Genomic DNA, 21869 nt, shown 5'->3' with positions numbered 1-21869 from the left:
GAATCTCACTTATTCCTTCCTTCAGAGAGCTGGGGAGAAGCTGGAGAAAAGTGTTGTTGTTTTTGGGTTTTTTTTTGTTTTTGTTTTTTTTTGAATGGCAAGAATAGTTTTGGCCATTTATAGAGCCTCGGACTGTAATGTTCTGAAATTCAAGATTTTTCATATTATTAATGGGGTGAGCATTGTCTAAACACACATGGCACATATAGCTTAAATAAATAAATAACACCCATCATATGATAAGCCCCCTCAGTGCTGTTCATGTTTTTGCAATCAGTCCAGACCATATATTTTCTAACATCTGACAGAGATGGTCTTCTGAAACCATAAACAACCATTCTGCCAAAAGAAAACACTGGCACATGCACACACAGATTCACCTATCCTTTTTCTCTGCTCTTGTTCATGCACAACCACTTTCCTCTGGATGACAGATGCTGCTTAACCCCCATGCCCCGTTGCTCTGAAATGGTGGCTCTTGACTGACAGTATTGGAGAGGACTCAGAGAAATGCAACCAGTTTCCCCTCAGCACAGGAAGCCATTTCCTGTAAAAAAAAAAATGGAAGGAACCAACCCAGTGGGTGTGACCCATGGGGTGATGTATGCACATGAGGACAAGTAGAATCAAAGCACGCTAATACAGCTGCTTGACCGCTGTCTTGTGCCTCTGTCAGGGTTATTAAGACAAATAGGAGTTAAAAGCCTATAAAATGAGGGATGTGTTTCCTGGTGGAAGATGTTGAGGACATGGAGGGGGGATAGAATCTGAAATTGGGTTTACTTAGTTTAGCTTAGTTTAGTTTAGTTTAGTTTAAGTTAGCAGTTGAGGGTGTAGGTCAAATCTTTCCATAAGCAGTGGTTAAAGTCAAACATTACTCAATCAGGTAGACTAAAAGGGTTTCCTTAAAAAAATCTGTAGCTAAAAACAAGAAAGTAGCAAATGCCAAATACCAAATGGCAAAGGAGCCGTGTGTATGGTAAAGGAGCTATGTGAATGACTTCTTTTCTATTTTGGTTGAGATACTAGCCATTGATTTAGGCATTAATTTTTATTTGTGTAAGCTGTGAATCTTATCAAAAATGAATTGGTTATTGCATTTTCATTTGTAAAATAAACTAGATTTTTTCAGTGTATATATTGTAACAATATTTATTTACATGTATTTATTTACATTTTACATTACTGTAAAATCAGCTTGCTTAACAGAGCTAAACAAGCTGGTGAGGAGTATAGTGGCTGTGTGTGACAGCACTGCTGTGGCCCTTAGTGGGGGGGGGGGGGGGGCGTATAGTGGCTGTGTGTGACAGCACTGCTGTGGCCCTTAGTGGGGGGGGGGGGGTGCATATAGTGGCTGTGTGTGACAGCACTGCTGTGGCCCTTAGGCGGGGAGTACAGTGCAGATCATGTCTGTTTCCACTGGGCAGCATCATTAGTTTAAAGTGACTGGTAGGCACTCTCTAGGCCATGAAGAGGCTTCATTTGGACACCTTGTCCTTCTCTCTCTCTCTCGCTCATTCTCACTCACTCACTCTCTCTCTCTCTCTCTCTCTCTCTCTCTCTCTCTCTCTCTCTCTCTCTCTGTGTGTGTCTGCGTGTTTGAGAGAGAGAGAGAGAGAAAGAGACAGACAGGCTCTAGATTCCAGTCATAGTGGTTGACATAACTACAGTATGTAATTTTATAAACACAACTGATTAAAGTTCGCTGTCTGTCTAGCACTGTTTTGAACAACTGTTCAGTAAATTTATTTGCTAATCAGCTAAACATGGCAAGGGCCATGGTGTGTGGCTGAAATTCTTAGAGAAGAAACAGCTAGTTAGGCTTCTAATGCATGCTCTCAGAACATTTGTTTTACACATGGACGATACCCACGTTGGCAGAGTAAAAATTACACAAGGTAAAAACTTTCTGGCGATGTGGTGTTCTCAGTTGAATCCATCTAACTGAAGACAAAATAAATCACTGAATACATCTAAATTAATATAAACTCACTTCATTCTCAACCATGGCTATTTCGCGCCTCTAAGCAAAACTAGCGGTACCCTAATGCAACTATCAGAACTGGGACTGAGTCTTGCAGATCCAGTTTAGCCCTTTGTAGTCTGTTCACCACATAAACGCTAGATGGCACTGTGTCTGTTTAACAGACGTTCCATTGTGAAGTCATTCTGAAGGCTTTTACAGAGAAGTCTCCCGAGAGATGAATTTAATACCCAAGCTCTCTCTGAAAAGAAGCGAACGCGATCAAGCCCAAAATTTGCTGTTGAGATTCCTTAACAGATTCCGTTAGAGTGCGTTATAGAGGGTATTCATACTTGAGCAGAAAGCGTTTGAACAGAGAGAGGAAAAAAAAGTATTTTGAAAACTTATTGAGCATGTGACACAGGCCTAATATAGATTTTGCTCCTTATTTCACTCATTTCACATCTGTTCTGCGGTACGCCACATCTTCGCAAACATCGACTGAGTTGGCCAGAGCTAGCCAATAAGGATTTGTATATTTATTATGAATTAATTTATTTACATTTTCCAACGCATGTCGCTGGAGTTTGTTATTTGTAGTAGCTCCGGGCCTAACTAAATCAAATTTTGACTACGTAGGATATTGTCTATGTAAAAACTTTTTAAAAACCCATCACATCAATCATTTAATTGTGCCACATTATAGTTCCCAAATGTACTGTTTCAAGCTTCTCTATTTCTGGGCGCCGCCTGGGGTGTCTGGACGAGAACAGGAACGTAGACATGCCAGGGCCCTTACGTACAGCAAACCTCGAGGTGTGTCCGTTTGTCTTTTCTTGAGCTCACCTGATGGGCGCTTCTATTTTGTCCCGTCATGAACCGTGTAGCCTCCGAAGGGAAACAAAGCGAAACACAACAAGTCCTTATTAATTTAATAATATAACCAACATTATTAGTCCAATATTGACCAGAATTTTCTCCGTCCGTTTTCTGTCTGACAGGCACAAAAGCATAATCGTATCATTTAGCTGCATTTTTCCAATGCGTTCATAATTCAGATTGAATTGGCAATGTATTTAAAAACTGAAGAAGAATAAGTTCTAGTAGCCTGTATGTGGTTTACAGAGAGGAAGTAGCCTACGTCCTCTAACATAGTTTACTGAATGTATATGCAGTAATTGTTTATTTGGATTGTAGACAAATTAATAATGCTTTAAGTTACAAACTGAAGATATCAGTGCTGTGTTGTGGTACTGTGCTTTGTAGGCTATTAGAATCATCCTCTCTCTCTCTCTCTCTCTCTCTCTCTCTCTCTCTCTCTCTCTCTCTCTCTCTCTCTCTAATTATCTAATCAAAGTGATCAAAGAGCCCACACTTTATTTTACTCTGATAATATTTACTAAATTACCAAGATACTAAACAGGTAAATGTTCTGCAGATTATGGTCTTACAAATGTACCTGGAACAGTCGGCGCAGCTTCGTCAACTTTTCTCCACACTGAAATCTAGTTTAATTGTGGCCATATCAGATCACTGGCACACGTAACGCCTTTTGTCACATTTAACCACTATTATCAGTAAGGCTTCTATATCGATTAGTATTGTTTTATTTATTTACTCACAACAGTCTTGGCATAGACACGGCTAGCAGTGATACAGAAAAACTCAATTATTTACTTAATGCTGAAATAGATAAAAGTCCCTCTAATGTGAATCTTATACGAAAAACTATAAAGAGCACTCTTTCCCATTGTCTTTTTACACTGCAAAAACGTACACGGAGACCCCAAAGCAACGGGCTGTCAATAGGTTACGTTAAATTGGATTAATTTATAAGGTAAACAGAATTATGTTAATATATCTATTAATCTGAATGGAAATGTTAATTCGTTGTTTGAAATGCGTTAACAATACAAACTCCAGGCGGTGATTACGCCGCACATTTGTTTGACCAAAGCCTTTGTCAACCAGTTTCACGCAGGGGCCAGTGTTTCTGTTGTTAGACATTGTAAAAGAAAAGAAAAATATCTATTATGTAAAACAATGCTTTCTGCCTTTTACGGATCCTTTCTGTAGCGAAGTTGTTATACATACTGTAAGTAACAACGCTATGGTTATACAAATACACATGTAAACTTTATCATCTAGATTACGCTGGTATATTACATTACTAATAATATATTAAACGTACAGCGGAGGTAGCCTACAACAGAACATGAATCACACCTGATATGTTTTAAAAATCCATGCAAAACCATGGCCAAAAAAAGAGAAAAACTTCTTCTCTTAAGCCGAATTTCTGTGGGAATTCCACCACACGTTGCATCCAGTCTAACACCCCGCCACCTTAAGAGATTGTCCCTCCCTCGACGCCGTAACTCCCGCGTCTGCGATTGGCTAGTCTCGCCAACAGAGTAGCTTGCAGAAATGCAAAACTTGTTGCTGGTTCTCTGAAACGCGCTCATCGCACGCAGTGCTGAGCGCCAGACATCAGTATGTGATCTATCAGTGAATCGTTTCCAGCTGGAATCGAGCGGACTCGAACCTGGTGTTGTAGGAGCGATTGAAAGAAGACTCGCAGAGTGTGTGCGCTAGAGTGCTGGCTATAATAGAGATTTCACGCAAGCGGCGCGATTGCACGGAAAATGAGCAGTACCGATGGGACTATGTTACCAAGCAGCTCTGTATTCGCGGAGTTTGGGTAGTGTGTTGTGCCAGTCGGTCACACACCGGAGAGACAGCCACACTCCGACGGGCTTTTCGAGTTTACTCCTTAACACAAAGGACTGGATTTTGCGTTTTGATGTTTCTTCACCAGTTCAAATCAATACAAGGATTCTACGGCAAGCGCTGTTTCCCAGATACAATTGAAAATACATCGGACTAGAAAATATATACAAGCGCATTATTGTCGGTGTCATTTGTGATTGCAAGATAAAGACTTCAGTGAACCGTCTACACTTGATTTGATTTTAGAAATATGGATGTCCTTGTGATGCACCTTCGATGAGGATTTTAAAGCAGAATGCCAGTATTAGATCACTATTCTCGGGACATTTGACAACAAAGTGGAATTATGTTTCCTGGAGACGAAATGGTCCCGCAGAACGCGTGCAGTATTTCACTTTTCGCGGTGCTGTCATCAAATTTCCGTTGAAATTTGAGTGCGAGGTATTTTTGAACTTTTACATAAGGGGAGTACTTTTAAATCGGTGTTCTCGGTGCCAATCATATTTTCCCCGCAGGTTCGGATGCGCAAGTAGGGTATTTCACGGGTTATTATAAGGAAAGTGATACTGTGAAGAAACCTTTCCCCGTGCATCCTAAAGCATTTCGTCATAGTCAGTTTGAGAGAAAACAGAAGAAAAACATGGAACAATTTGTTTTCTGAACTGGATGAACTTTATTGGTGAGTTTTACATTTTCTCACCCCAAATGGATATTTAACTATCCCAGCTCTCAGCCACAAAGATCGATATTGTCGCTAACATTTTATTTATCCAATTACATTTTTGTATTTTTTATATATTATCATCGCCCTATTTTTCTTTGTTGGGTCGGCTGAAAAATAGAACCGAGGAAGACGGCAGACTCTGCCGTGGAGCCAGGCAAGCTGGCTGTCATGCGGGATTGATCGCGGGAAGTATGTTTGGGCTGGAACAGTTCGGTCCCCAGATTAATAGCAGAAACGCCGGCCACGCTGAAAAAACCTTAAACCAGCCAAGAGTAAGCATGAGCTCTCATTACAAGAGCCCAGGTTTTCACTCCGGAGGCCCGCCAGGGACGGTTGAGCCTGGTATGGGCCCCCTTAACGAGCCTCCTATGCTTGCGCTCAACATGAACATGAATGGAGGAGAGCAATACAGCGGCTTCCACCCGCGAGGGCACGCGGACATGCATGGAGGAGGACTCCAGCAGCAACCCCAGCAACAGCAGACACCCATGCATGGGTTTTTTAACAACCAGCAACCTCATAACCATCCCCACAGCCACCAGGCTCATCCTCACCAACATCATCCACACTTTGGGGGAAACTTTGGGGACCCTGGTCCTGGATCCTCCTGTTTACATGGAGGTAGGATAATGGGTTATGGGAGTGGTATGGGGCCTCAGCAGGGATTCACAGAAGGCTTTGACCCCCTCTCCGAGAGCCAGTCGGGGGATGGATTTTCTCAGCAGCCGCCACAGCAACAGCAGAGGCCAGGCTCCATGCCTGACTTTCAACACCATGGACCGTCGAGTGGAAATCACCCCGTCCCTGCCCCATGCCTCCCCCTGGACCAGTCACCAAATCGGGCTGCCTCCTTTCACGGCCTTTCTTCCTCATCATCATCTGAGAGTCACAACTTGGAGTCCAGACGCATGCCCCCCCAGGGTGGTGGAGTGGAAGGCTTGGACTACACCTATCCTAGTGAGCCACCCTCTGGACATTTTGATGTATCTGTGTTTTCCCCTTCTGAGCCAGACTCTCAGCTCCCCCATTTTGGGGCCGGGAGGCAAGTGCCAGGGGCCAGTTTTCCTGGAAACCCAGGCCTGTCGCGGGCTCCAGGAATGCAGGGCATCTCTAAAGGCCACCCCCAGGCCCCTCTACAGCAGCAGCCCCCATCCCAGCACAGTGTGTTCTTTGAGCGCTTTGGGGGTGGGCGCAAAATGCCAGTGGGGATGGAGCCTGGTGCCAGGCATCCCCTCATGCAGCAGCAGCAGACGGGGTTGATGGGCCGACAAAACTGTCCGCCTTCCCTCCCACGGCCCCCACAACCCGAGGCTGGCTCCGCCAATGCCGGCATGCAGGAGGGCGCCGTCATGATGCCTGGCCAGCATAACCAGTTTGAATACCCAATTCACAGACTGGAGAACAGAGGGATGCATCCCTACGGGGACCCCATGTTCAATATGCAACAGCAACCTCCCCCTCCCCAGCAGACTCCCAGTCAAAGGCTACAGCACTTTGACTCCCCTTATTTGAATGTGGCCAAGAGGCCCAGGTTTGATTTCCCCAATGCCCACGGAGGGGAGGGATGTGGATCCTGGAACAGCAGCATGCACAACCCACCTGGCATGGAGAACCATATCTCCCCATCTGCCTATCCTGGACTGCCTGGAGAATTCACTCCTCCTGTGACTGATGGTTTCCCACCAGGCCCACCGCTGCAGCACGCAGGGCCAGAGCAGCAGTCGTTGCAGCAACGGCAAAACGCAGCCATGATGATCAAGCAGATGGCCTCTCGGAGCCAGCAGCAGAGAATGAGACAGCCCAACCTGCAGCAGCTTGGCCACCACGGAGACGTTCCTCAAGGCCCCATGGTGCACACAGGCCCTGTGGGCGGCATGCCTCAACCTGGCTTTGAGCGAGATGGTGGCGGGAGGATGGTGAACTTCGATGGTCAGAACCCCCACATGGCTCCTGACGGTGGCTGGTTTTCTGGGCCCCACCCACCAGGGGAGATGCTGGGCAGGCGCATGGGTGGCCCAGGTGGAGAAACAGGGGCTCATGATATGCAGCAGAATGGTGCTGCCATGATGTTCAGACCAGGTGTAAATGGCCTGGGTATGCAGGAGTCTATGAGAATACCTGGAGAGGGTCATGTGCAGCCTTTACACTCACCTAGCATCCACCCCCAGTTTGGCAGCAGCATGGGAAACCTAGCCCAGATGCAGTCTCCTGGGGCAGGTGTAGGGCTGCCCAACACACCATCAGAAAGGCGACCAAATGACTTTTCAGGGCCACCTATGGGTGCTCAGCCCTCCTTCCCTTTTGGAGGTTCCAATCGGCAGGGGGCGCCACACAATAATGGCCAGGGGGTAAGCACATCTCCAGGGGGTTTTGCCTCCCAGGCAGAGTTTCCAGCTGGCCAGCGCCCCTCGGTCAGCAAACTGGGGGCTCTCTCCTTGGGGAGCTTTAATAAAACGAGCAGCAAGGACAGTGTTTTCGGACAGAGCTGCCTGGCAGCTCTCTCCACTGCCTGCCAGAACATGATCGCCAGCCTGGGGGCCCCTAACCTCAATGTGACATTCAACAAAAAGAGCCAGGGTGAAGGGAAGAGAAAGCTGAGTCAAACAGAGCAGGATGTGAATAACAGCACAGCCAACGGGACCGGTGGGGCCGGGCCAGAATATTTCCCAGGCGGAGCAACCCAGCAGAGCACCCAGATGACTGGCCCCGGGAATAGCAACACTAAACCGGCAGGTCCGAACCAAACGGTGCAGGGGGAAGCCAGTGCCCTCTCCCCAAGTTACAACATGGACGCTACCCCGTGCAGTGAGGGTAAAGCGGCAACAGGGAGTGGGAGAGGGAGAGGGAGGAGGAAAAGAGACAGTGGCCACGTAAGCCCTGGGATTTTTTTCCCCTCTGACAATGGGAACCCTGTTGTGAGTCCTGGCCAGCAGTCCGCACCAACAGCTGGCACTGCAGAGCGGGGCACGGGCACACCGCACGAGAAGCCCCTCACGTCGCCCTCCTGGGGGAAGGGGAGCGACCTGGTGCTGGGCGATCAAGCTGACCTGATGTCGTCCCTGGACAGCGGCATCCAGAGCGTGTCCAAGTCAGCCGACTGCTCGCCCCATGTTGACTTCCCTGATGACATAGGCCCCCACTATGGCAATGAGGACGAGGTGTCGTCCAGCTCCGATGCGGCAGCTTCGGCGAAGGCTGGCCGCAGCCCACATCTGGGTGGCTCACCCAAGATGCAGAGGGCAGAAAATGGGCTGATGGGTGGGCAGAAAGGGCAGGGCATGGGCCTCGCCAATCACACTACCTCAACCCCAGAGGGCTACGGAGGAGTAGGCCACCCAGGTACTCCGGGCATGGAGCAGGTCCGCACGCCCTCCAGCACCTCTGGTCAGGATGAGATCCACCCACTGGAGATACTCCAGGCACAGATCCAGCTTCAGAGGCAGCAGTTCAGCATCTCTGAGGACCAGCCTCTGGCCATAAAGAACGGCAAGAAAGGCAGTGACTGCAACGGACAGAGTGGGGACGGCGAGCTCCCCAGTTGCAGCCCGGATGCTGGAAAGGGCTCCATGGGGACGATTGACCTGGACACACTCATGGCAGAACAGCATGCCACCTGGTATGTGCCCAGTGACAAGAGCCTTCTCGAGAGTTCAGAAGAGGACAAATCACTGGCTGCATGGGAAAAGACTAAGGGACAGGGCACTGTCAAAGAAGGTAAATATTATTGCTTATACTATTTAACTGGGTAAAAATGAATGAGACTAGGGCAATTTATTGGGTTAATTTAATTGATAAAACTGTGACTTCTAATTGTGTTTTGGATTTCAAATTATTTGATTAGTTTAAGAAAAAGAGTGCTCAGCCCACAATGGCCACACATTAATATACTACTCCCCCCCCCCAACACACACACATACACACATACACCCAGTCTGTTTGACTCTCTCTCTCTCTCTCTCTCATAGACCCTAGCAAACAGTAGGACGACATACAACAATAATGTATCAATTTCAGAAATACAATGGTAAAAGAGTTTGGCGTACGCGAATTGTGGACAACTTGTGCATTTCAAATATCGGTGTGTATGTTCTGTAGGTTTCATACTGACAGCAACTTGATGTAGAGCCTCTCTAGATTTTTTTTCGATGTCATTATTTTCAATAAAATGCAGGTTTTTATTTAGGAGATCCATGATTTATAATACACAGTCCTGTTTCCTACTTCTAATATTTCGGTCTGGTGAAAAAAAAAGAATAGGCAGTTCAAATTAGCCAGAATTTCTTAATCAACCGCTTCAAGTTAAATGGTGCGTTTTAAACGAAGCTACTTAGAGGCCGTAAGTCAAAAAGAGTGTTTGAGGTTTGAAAAAACCGTGTCATTTACGAGCGACTAGCTCCGAACGCTTCACAAGCCTCGCACGAGCCGAACATTTATCTAAGGATTTTGTCTATTTTATGGGTTTAAGTCCGCATGAAACCGCAAAGAAAAGGCTTCAAAAGAGCAACCGGACTAAAGTAAACATTTCCTGTGGTTCTTTATCTCGGTTTTCACTCAGAACAACGACACGGAGAAGATTAATTGCGTTTGGAGAGATGCGTTTAGTCTACTGGATCTCCCTTTCTCTGCGTCTGTTTGTTTTAAATATTACCAGCGGATAATCTTATTGAAGATCTTGAACTGACTTTAGATGAGCCACGACACGAATGTGAATCCTGCGTTATGAATGTGTCCCAACATTTATATAGTATATAGTGCATAATAATAATAGGGAAAAAACACAGCAACATCAATAAGATGATGATGATGATAATAATAATAATAATAATAACAACAACAATTTGTTCTTGTCCAGTGATGTTGGCTTTAACGATATTTTCTGTGTGTATTACTTAATCAATATATAATAATTATATTGCTGCAACGGCAATATTGCTATTGCATCCCTTCTCTAGTAGAAAAAAATAAAAATCTAATTTTGACATATGACAGCATGAGAATCTCAAAATTAAAATGATAGTTTCACAAATTTCAAGATAATCAAAGTAATTAGATCAAAAGTTTTTGATGACTTTTGATGTGATCAAAAAAGTTCGTCTTTAAGTTCGTTATTCTCTGCTACCATTTTTAATCTTACACGCCTTATCGACAAAGTTTAACATCGCTTTAGTTCCATTTGAACAAAGTTAAAGCGTAAAACAACTAAAACCTCACAATTCTAGAATTAAACTGCAGATTACCTTGGCAGCTGAATTATTATTATTATTATTATTATTATTATTATTATTATTATTATTATTGCATTTGTTGTTTTCATTCAGTTTTATCAATAAGCCTTACAAGATTCATTAAGCTTAGTTAAATCTGATATTTATTAATGGATATTATGTTTACACTTCTGTAACTGTATCATTTCCATAGTTTCTAGTGCTTTTTAATTTGTGATCGGTTGGTTTAAAACCTGATGCTTCATGAGAAGTCTTTTTTTTATGTTTATGGACCCCCCCCCCCCCCCCCCCCCCTCCCCACACCCCCGAACAATTTAATTATGGATCCATATATTTTATATGCAAGTTCTCTACTCGTCACTTGTCTTTCAGTTTAACCAGTATATGAAACGGTAACTGTCTTTGCTGAAAAAGGCGGCGAGACGGACACGCATAATTGAATCGCGCCGGACGGAGACGCTTTCACGCGCGTGAATAGGCAACCCCCGGTGTGCATTCTCTGTCCCTTTGTTCGGGCTAACTGCGAGTGGGAGGGGGCGAGGGTGGGGGAGGTGGCTCTTGGGTTAGGGGACGTCAAGTCAGAACGCATTGTTTAACACTGAACGCAGTCAAGCACGCCAGCCCCATCTCCCGTCGCTTATTTTATGTTATGGCCTACTCAATGAGCCAACTACGGAATCTTTGGGGCTTTTTCAGTGCGTTAAATGTAGATCAAATGCAAAACACAGTAGTTTCCAGTCGCTCTCACCTTTCATTTTCTCTCCTTTCCTCCATCGACTCGGCTCTCCTTCACCCCTCTTCTCTCCCCGCTCGCCTTCAGGCCCCCAGAGCTGCAAACGTACGCGGTGCGGGTGCGATCGATAGCTAGTTAGCACAAATCACAAGCCTTGACAGATTTTCATTTGAGTGGCGCAGACAGCAAAGATGAGAGGAGGGATGCAAGGTGTTGTGGCTTGTGAAATGGCATCAGATGCACTGCATGGGAGCACGCAAGGGGACTATTAAAAACCTAAACGGAGCTCATTCACAGCAATATTCTCATTTTCTGTCAGCATATGAGTGCTACAGTGAAGAGATGTGCGGATGAAAATTTATAAGGCACATTTTTGGATTATGGATATACTTACCACTAAGCTATTTGTCATAAACAGTTGGACTCTCTGAATGTTGACTGGCCTAATATCACATTTTAATAAAACATCTAATTATTACTGTAGAGTATGGGGAAGTTCAACAAAAACGACATGTTTCTGGAGTAGAAGCTTTGTAAACAGTGTTGCCAAATTGCCAAAACAGTATGCAAACAGTATGATTTAAATATTTACATTTTAATACAATTAGACATTCCATCAAAATGTAATATCACAAATATACAGATCCTGGCATATACAGAATATGTAACTTCATTACTGAAGAGCACACTTCAGGATGAATCTATACTTTTATTCGGTGTTAAATGTTTACAGTAAAATGTTTGCAGTGTTTCCTAAGCAACAGGGACTGTTGGTTCATGCACATGTAACAACATATGTTTGCACAACCTGTATAGGTTTGTTCTCACAGCCAGTCGAGTTCAGGCTAGGAAAGAGTTAAGTAAGATGTAACTCAAAACATCCCAGGTGTAAATGTCAGCACCCCCACATGAAAGAAACACACACACACACACACACACACACACACACACACACACACACACACACACACACACACACACACACACACACACACACACACACTTCAACCATGCAGTAGTGTGGATTTGCATCTTATTGCATGTAAGATTCCATGTTATTTTCTTTTGTACGCAATTAATGTAATTAATTGTCTTCTGTTTTTGACTTTTTTTTTTATGTTGTCAAGCCCAAACCTGTTCAGACATGTTTTGATGTATGGGGGATCAAAAGCCAAATATAACAGAAATTATAATTGCTCCCTTAATTTTAGAGAATGTTGTGACAATTATTATTAATGTTTTTAAAATACTAATAGTGATCAGTAATCACAGAATTCAAATCCAAATACAACATTTAAATTATGCAATAATGTTAAAGGATGTCACTCATTCCAATATGTCACACACATTCACAAAAATATAATTTAGATGTGTAACACTTTTGCAGGGCAAGGCATATAGAAACTGTGAGAACTTTAAAAAAAAAATGCACACACATATACAAGGCACCCAGCTAGAGGTTTAATGGGGTGGGATTTTGTTTAGTGGGGAAATTGATGTCATTATAGGCACCTCCAAAGTGGAGTAGTGAAATAATACTTTTAGCAATTTAACAGCCATAACGTGAGCTGCTAGTTCCTAGTGTGGGGTGTTTTTCCCACCCTTCGGGGAGTTTTGCAGGTACTGGCAACCCATGAGTTATACGTTTTTGTATTTATCTGTTTGTACCCTACTTCAGGTTGAGGATTTTATATTCGAGATTCTCCTTGAGTGTTCAGAATTCAGAAATGGGGATTAAGTTGCTTGTGTAAATGGAGAGAAAATATAGAAGCAATTATTGTATTCTGAAAAAAAAAAACTAACCCTTGTTTTCTTCAGTGCTTTTAATTTGTTTTAATTTGTTAATTTATTAATTTGTTAATACTAGTTGCACCCAGTGATTAACATCCACCAGTTTGATATTGCACCTAATAAACTACCCATGCAGAAGCTAAAAAAGAATGATCACTTTGCTGTTTCATCAGACCTGGGTGTACATCTGACTGGTGTGTACAACTGAGCTGGGTATACATCAGACATGGGTGTACATCTGACGGATGTGTACGTCAGACATGGGTGTAAATCTGACCTGCACTGTTCACAAAACAGTCAAGCACAGACATTTTGCTGCTCTGCCTCCTGATTCAGCTCATCAGCTAATTATGAAGCCCATCATGAAGGGTGAAGAACTGTAGAAATGCCTGTACTGTACACTGCTGTGGTCCTAAATGACTGGGGCTGGTAGACGCTGGTGTTGACCATGGTCTCAACTACAGTGGAGTTGAGGTCCCTGGGGTAGACTACACTCTCAAACCTACATCTATTCATAGCTGTGACTTTTAAGACGGGTGAACTGTTTTTCTTTCTTTCTTTTTTCTTTCTCACATATATTTAGAGTTTGTTCTCTCACTCTCTTTTTCTATCTCTCTATGTCTCTTATACAGACACAAACACATGTTTTGCTTTCTCCTGTCTGACCTGACAGTTTGTGCACGGGGACGTGTGCTCACTTGATAACACTCAATGAACCGCCCTAGGAAATGATTCAGCTGATTTTATTTGGATTTGACCCCCTACCCCCAAGCTTTGTGTTTGCCCTTTTTGTGTTTGTATTTCATCTGGAGGTTTCTGTATGTCTCCTATCACTGCCATTTTATTTATTTCTTTAGTATGTGTCCCCCTTGCTAAATGAAGCTGAATGAAGTTACTAAGATTTCTGTCCTGTGAATTAAGATCTGCTGTACCTGATACAGTATGAGGAAGGGCTGGTAGTTAACCAGTTTGCTAAACAGTGACTGAGTGACTGAGTCCAAAGTTAAGGAGTTAAAGAGTTTTGTAACTGGTTGCTCTCTTGCATCCCAACATGTTGTACCATGTTCTTGGCAATCAATGTGTCTGTGTGTGTTTGTATGTGTATGTCTGTGTGTGTGTGTCTATGAGTGTGTGTGCACACGTTGGGAGCATACTCTGGCAGCTTAATTAGGTTAGCAGCTGGTATTGACGGGTCACCTGAAATGACCTCGATTCTGGCCTTCTTGGTTTTCAAGAAAAAGAAGAGCCCCCCCCCAACTTTCATTCTCTCACTCATGCTAATCTGTTACCAGCACATTCATGCTATTGACATTTGGCACAGGCGACAACTGGCAAAACATGAGTAATTTTCATTTCCCTCTGCCTCTCTTTGTGTCTCCCATTCATTTCCTAACGGCTAAAAACAATGTCGTGATTGACATTTGCTGCAAAAAAGGAAAACAGCTTAGGGCAACCCACGTTCTCAATCCGTCATCACAAGGTGTTCTGTATCAGCTTCCAATGTGTGTGTTCATACACACACACATTCACAAAGGCAGGGGTTATAATCATAATAGTAACAATTAACAAGTACTTTGGCTGTAAGGCTGTTATACATCCCAAATGACAGACAAGGTGGTAAAGATTGATATCTGCATTCTTTAAAAAAATGTAAGAAAGTGTGGTCTCTCTTAAATATTACCACTGAGGAGCAGGCACATTACTTGCTTATGACAAATGATCAGCAGGTTGTCATGCAGTCCCAGTAGGGCATAGGGGAGTGCGTAGTGTAGGCCTTGCTAGGGCTGAGTGGTTGGCACTGGGATGGCCTGTGGGCAGGGCATCGTGGGCTCAAGCACCCTGCTCCACACTTCTCCCAGCTTTTCTTCCAGATCTTCTCCCAGCTTTTCTTCCAGATCTTCTCCAGATCTTCTCCTGCTTGGCTACAGCTCTGCCACTTTGTTCTTTCTTCTCCGGATGGTGGAGAGTTTGAGTGGTTAGTGAACGTAGCAGTGATGCTTTGTGTATACACACACACACACACACACACACACACACACACACACACACACATTCAGAAACAAACTTAAATACATATACTACTATTATCATCACTACATTGTCAACACTACACTTTGCTGTATGTGAGAATTATTGTACTATATTGTAGCCAGTTAAAGAAAGTCTAACACTATTGAAGCCAATATTATAACTACTGGCTGTGAAGCACCAATTCCAACCAGGTGATGATTCTGCCTTTTTACATTGTCTTTAATATTTGTTCCTGGAGATCAATCAAACCTGTCCTGAGAAGTATTAAATAGCCTCAATTAAATTTCTTTGGCAAAATTCACTATGAAATTTGACCTGTTGTCTTACCCTGCTCTTAGAACATATATGCTTTTGTTACACTAAATATATTTCTGCTTGTATTTTGTTAATATGCCAACTAACCTGAAATGCTAATGAGTTCACCAGCTAACGTGAAATTTAAATTGGAGAAGTGTTACTCCACCTTGACTGTTCTTGCTACTTTTCCTTCATCTCTCTGCGAAATGTCCTTTTTTCTTATTTCTGATTTTCTGACAATAGTTTTATGTTGATTATGTTAAAGCTTACATTGTTTTAGTATACCAGTAAAAGCATGTATTTTGAATGTGCCCCCACCCCCCACCCCGCATACCCCCATTCTACTCTCTACTTCTGCACATGCTTATAAGCCTGAAAATTCCCACAGCTGTTAAAGAGAGTCTGGATGCATGATGTCTGGCTAATTCACTCAGCTAAGTAAATACAAAAATGCTTTAATTATTTTGTTTGCAGAATACAATGGGCTTCACTGAATCTATTTGAAACGTGCAAACAAATGACTCTAAACAGAAGCATGTGTGGTCAAGGAGCATGGAGAAGGGACAGTGATGTCATCTCCTCAGACGAGGTGTCGCATGGAGACTGAACGTAGTGCAGATTTATGCCTTGCTGCCGTAAATCACTTGCCACACGTGCTGATGTTTTGTATTCGCATTCAGAATGGGCACGTCTTGTGGGCCAATGTGGGAGGGAGGGGCAGGGTCAGAGGGTGAAGAAGGAGAGGTTGGTTGTCACGCCTGTCTGAACTCACCACCCAATCGCTTGCTCTCTCTCTTTCTCTCTGGTCCCATGGTTAATAAGGTCTAAATACATTTGATTTTGTTTTTCGTTTTGGAGTCCAAACAATTTTGCTACGGCAAGAAGGAAAAACAGTTGTAGCATGAGCGAAAGTGCTGATTCATTTCTCATAAAGTGTGGTTCAATATTCTAGTCTGAAATACCTCAAGCAGAGGTGCAGTTAGTCTCATGAGACAAAGCCCTGTGCTTCTTACAGCAAAAGAACCTCCTTCGTGTGGAGGTACTTCTTGTTGCCTTCTCTCGCAGTGCGGTGCTCTCAGCACTATCAGTGCCTGTGGGAGCACTGTACTGTCTTTATCCCCCTCTATGCGAAAGGCAGACATAAAGGTGAAAGGTCAAAGCATGGGGATCTGGGAAAAAAATCCAACTAGGACCGGAAGTGAAGGATTATGGGTGTGGGAAAGAAAGGTGGCCTCATCTTTCTTCCATGACATTCTGCAACACATAGTCACATGCTCATGTTTGTTCTACATGTTCAAACTGCCAGTTCCTCTTTGTTTCACATATACACCAAACACACAAACCACTGACACGTACGAGCAGAAATTGTTTCTCGTTTCTTTCCATTTATGTTAATTAGATTTTTTTTATCATTTGTGTTTCATCTGAATATCAATACCTTTAACATTGGTTTTGAGATACTGTTATACAGTAACTGTATTTGAAATACAGTTATTAACATCAATATAACCATTTATTTATTTACCGTGTCTGTTCTCTGCATGGTATCTGCACTTATTCATAGTTGGCTGTTGGAGAAACGAAACTCCTTTTATTACAGTTGGTGTAACAGTGCATTTGCAATGCTTGAGTTAGTGAGGTTTCGTGGGGAAAGATACCTTCGGTTGTTACATTTCATGGCAAATTGGAATTCAGCCTTGTTTGATGCATGATTTCACAGCATACTTGTCGGGAGCAGCGCACACGTTACCTGTGCTGGAAGCTTCTGCTTTGTTCTCTGGTTCGTAGGTCATAGATATTACTTTAATTTTTTAATAATATAATAATATACTAATAATATAAAAAATAATATAAAAGTATGATAAATTTGCAGTCAGGTCTGTAGACATCAGCTTCATTAACCGCAAGTAGTTTCAGTGTTTTAATCTTTGGAATAGATCATATTTGTTACTACACTGAATCACCATTTATGGATCACTGTTTATTAATCACTATTTATTGGTTATTTAGAATTTGAGTCAGCAAGGAATAAACTTGCATGTGAGAAGTGTAAATGAATGTGGAATGATTGTTGAATCCTCTGGAGGTCGTCAGTAAAAAGTAATAGGTATGGTCATTCTTTTGTGTGTGTGTGTGTGTGTGTGTGTGTGTATACACTAGGGCACTGTGGGTTTAACAGTGATTTGAATGCTGTGGTGTGTGGGCATGTGTGCTTTGGGACTGAACTGTTGTCAGATTGTAGGGTGTATCACTATGTGTGGTGAATGGCAGCAGGCAGCTTGATGGTTAGAGAAAGAGAGAGAGAGAGAGAGAGAGAGAGAGAGGGAGAGAATGTGCGTTTGTGCGTGTATGTCAGTGGAACGCTTGGCTGCTTATCCAGGCCACTGCAGAGCCTGCTGTGCCCAGCTACCGTGGGCTACTGGCTGCAGGCAGCAGGGCACAGGACAGAACTGTGTGTGTGTGTGTGTGTGTGTGTGTGTGTGTGTGTGTGTGTGTGTGTGTGTGTGTGTGTGTGTGTGTGTGTGTGTGTGTGTGTGTGTGTGTGTGTGTGTGTGTGTGTGTGTGTGTATTATTGTTTAAGTCACATTGGTCTTGTATGTAATAGTAACATGAGAGCTCCTTTCTTACACTATTATTTTGCCCCTTCAGACCCCAGGTGCTTTAGGAGGACATGACGGAAGGATGAAATGAGAGAGAGAGAGAGAGAGAGAGAGAGAGAGAGAGAGGGCAGAAGGGTTGACCTTTTCTGTGCCAGTTGTCTTGGCTCAGACAAGCTTGGGGGCAAGACCAGACTCCGTGCCTCTCATATGCTCTGTGTGTGGGTGTGTGTGTGTACAAATGTCTTTGTTTTGTAGTCTTCTGATGGTATCAGATGAAGAGAGGAAGAGTGAGCAGCTTGAGGGTAGGAATTCTTAATTTGATGAAAGAGGGGAAAAAGAGAAAGAATAGAAAAGAAAGGATTGAAAGAAAGGAGGACATTCGTAGGTATGAAAAGGAGAAAAAGAGGAAAAAAGCGAAAAAGATCATTGCAAAGAAAGTGACATTAGTGTGTTGCAAGATTCTCAAGTTATACAGAACATTTCATCAGGTCACTGTGTACAGACTTTCTTCCTTCAGTTTTCAAGATTCATTGACCATCTCTCTCTACCTCTCTCTCTTTCATTCTATTGACGTTTAACATATAAACCTGTGTATAGATTTTTTGGGAGGTGTTCTGTGTGACATATGATTGGTTGCTGTGACACCATGGTGACAAGAAGTCGATGCTTTGGCAGGGTCATTATACCGGTAAATTGGGTCAAACAGGTTCTAAGGTCAACCTCCCTGGAGCTTTGTGACCTCTTGACCAAAGGTCATTGTGGCTTTGCACAGATGACCAGGACTAAATAGGGCACAGTTTGTGTGTGTGTGTGTGTGTGTGTGTGTGTGTGTGTGTGTGTGTGTGTGTGTGGTTGTATCTGGGTAGGCCCTAAATGGCATGGCTATTTCCAGCTACTTGTTTCTAGGGACTTTAAGTTCTTATATGATCTAACTGACCAAAGTTATTGCAAATATCCCTTAAGGAAGATTTCCACGTTTGCTGTTTGGAGCTGTTCGTAAATATGCCTGTTGTGAGTGTTGCAACCTTTTTTTAAAACCAGAATTAGCATTTCTGAATTTGTGTTATAAATGCCAGCATCTTTGTGTATTGCTTTAGGTTTAATAGACATGTCACTCACCCATTTTAAAACACTATGAAATATACTGTTTTATAGTCTGTTGAAATATCATTTATATACCAAAGAGCAGTTTAATTTGAGCGTTGTGAACCTGACTCTGTGTCTTCCTCTCTGTCGACCCTCAGACGTGGACATCTCTCAGAGTAAGGGTGGAGCGGGAGGAGTAGCCCCAGGCCCGGGGGGCACGGGCCCCCACCTACAGTGTCTCTCCGTCCACTGTACAGATGAGCTGGGGGAGCCGAAGGGGCGTGGCGGGACAGTGCCATCCTGGCGCTCTCTGCACTCAGACATCTCCAACCGCTTCGGGACCTTTGTAGCGGCGCTGACTTGAACGCTGTGAAATGCAGCACGAACGGTCATCGACAACGAGGCGGGCAGACGTAGGGCTGAGGATGAGGAGGGTTGACGAAAGGTTTGGATTTTGGACCTTTTTGTGTTTCATGTGAGAAGAGAGGACAAATTTCGATTGTGGACACATGATGAACATGATATGCACATAGACATATATACACAGACATCCACACACGTGTGTACACACACACACACACACACACACACACACACACACACACACACACACACACACACCTATACACGAAACCCTGTATCCGTGGACAGGACAATAGCGCAAGGCTGCATAGTTGAGTTCACCACAGAAAAACCTCAAACTTATTTTCTCCTTTTTTTTGTCAGGAACTTTTATTTCTGGTTTTCTTTAAATTTGTAGAAAACAGATAAATATGAAAACATAAGAAATGTCATGTCAGCGGTGGTAAAAGAGAACAGAAGGAGACCTAAATGATGTGCCCAGCTGTGTTGGTATACCAGTATTAACGTGTCATTTTATTTTGTCATTTCCCTAATGACTGTTCCTTTAGGACTGTATGGTTGTCAGCATGAATGTGATCTGGGGTTTTTCCCTGGCCTGGCAAGTCCAAGCTATACCTCCCCAGCCAGAGGGCAGGTAATCCTATTGTCATTAGGCAGCATAAGAGAGCTCCTTTGAAATTTTGTCTCTGTGAGCCACCGTAGTCCTTCTGACCCAGGAGGCCAGGAGGCTGCCTCCTGGGATTTTGGGAACAGAGAAAAGTAGAAAGAGATGGGGGTAAGTCCGCTTAGATGGTGTTTTGGAGAGGCTCAGAATGATGTTCTAACATCTATGAAGCCCCCCTCCTGCAACATACACATAGTCCAACCCATCCTACAAAGAACGTCTGCTCAAGCTCTTTCTTCTTCCTAGTTTTCACAGCTTTCTGTGTTTCTGTGCTTCAGCGATATTTTTGTAAATTCTGCTTTCTTAACGCTTGTCGGTCTAGTTCATAGTTTTCTTCTAAATGTCCAAATCAGATTTTCTTGTCTAAAATCGTGTGTTAACATGCTTCAATACTGGTGTACCAGACAAAATGGGAATACACAGTAACATCTTGTGATGCAAAGCAAATGAACAAAAAACAAAACAAAAAACGTATTGGTATTGCACATGTAAAATAGAAAAAACTTTTTGCTGTGTGTTAGGCAATCTTGTAATCTTTCAACAAAATTGCTTCAGTTGACTTTGAAACTCTGAAATGGTAGATGGAGGGCAGATTTACAGAGGTCATTTTCTCAGTTTTTGCTGTTTGTTTTATTTTCTTTTTTAAAAATAATATGTAAAGTGCAGTTGTCTGTTTTCCTGCATATTGTATATATATGTATATGTTTTATTGAGTAACTAAATAACAATAAATATTATGTTAATGGTGAAATCTGTCTTGAAATGTCTTAATTTTGGTAACAAACATGTTTTATCTATACTATACTATAGATAAAATGTAATGCCTGTATTACAGATTGAATTTGACGTTAAAATTAGTATTTAAAAACAAAATAAAACATAACGAGTGGTTTGCACACAATTAAAAAAAAAATAGCAAATTGTATTTATTTTTTCCATTGTGCTGGAGCGTTAACACTGGTAATGCCTGCTGTGTGAGTCTGTGTAAGAGATGGAAAAGAGTTTTGGGGAAAACAATTCAATCAGACAAATCCATCCACTGAAGTGTATTTCCTGGTAGTATGTATTGAACCTTGAATGGTAATGAAGGCTCAGTGTGCCTATGTTGATGAAGACATGTGCACTAATAAATGGGCCACAGTTTTAGGCTGGTCAGCATAAGTAATCACTGAGGACTTGTGCTTCTTACAAGCTTGAGGAACATTTCTGTTTTTTCTAGACTTTATGGTTTCTGGATATTTCTCATAGTTGTGCATGGCTCATTGCACATGGCTTAACAGGTCAGACAGGTAGCATGACCAGAGTTTTTGTTGTTATGTGTAATGAAGCAGTTGCTTTCTAAATTGTCTACAGCCAAAATGCAGTTGAAATGTGGGTCATAGGGGTGTTTTAAGGCTGCTAATTTGCTAGTGTGCCAAGCGTCTGATGAAGTGTGCTCCATTAAGTATAGTCAACAGAGGTAATGTGCACGTTATGACCCACATCCTGCAAGGTACTGTTGGATCCTGGAATGGCATATTTGCTTCTGAACTGGTATTTAATAATTAGGCTATTATGTAAGTAACTTCTGCTTCATTTGGTTAGTATCATATATGTGCTACAACAAGCATTTGGACCATGACAAACTGATGAAACATCTTTCAGCAGTAAAACCAGAGATAT

General features: G+C 43.0%; 1 protein-coding gene across 1 annotated transcript; it reads left to right on the top strand.

Annotated features, from left to right (window-relative positions):
* Window positions 1-4419: 4419 nt before the first annotated feature.
* Window positions 4420-20665, top strand: mn1b (meningioma 1b). Its single transcript, XM_027029047.2, has 2 exons — window positions 4420-9131; window positions 19339-20665. The coding sequence occupies exons 1-2, from the start codon at window positions 5609-5611 to the stop codon at window positions 19542-19544; spliced, it is 3729 nt and encodes a 1242-aa protein (XP_026884848.2). The 5' UTR covers window positions 4420-5608; the 3' UTR covers window positions 19545-20665.
* The last annotated feature ends 1204 nt before the right edge of the window (window positions 20666-21869 follow it).

This window comes from Electrophorus electricus, chromosome 9, assembly GCF_013358815.1.
Source record: "Electrophorus electricus isolate fEleEle1 chromosome 9, fEleEle1.pri, whole genome shotgun sequence".
Taxonomy (NCBI): Eukaryota; Metazoa; Chordata; class Actinopteri; order Gymnotiformes; family Gymnotidae; genus Electrophorus; species Electrophorus electricus.
Note: the sequence above shows the minus strand (reverse complement) of the source record. Positions and strands in the feature narration are given on the sequence as shown.

Coding starts and splice junctions, on each gene's coding strand:
- mn1b (XM_027029047.2), top strand. CDS start 5,609: ATGTTTGGGCTGGAACAGTTCGGTCCCCAGATTAATAGCAGAAACGCC. Junction 9,132..19,338: donor ACAGGGCACTGTCAAAGAAG/GTAAATATTATT, acceptor GTCGACCCTCAG/ACGTGGACATCTCTCAGAGT.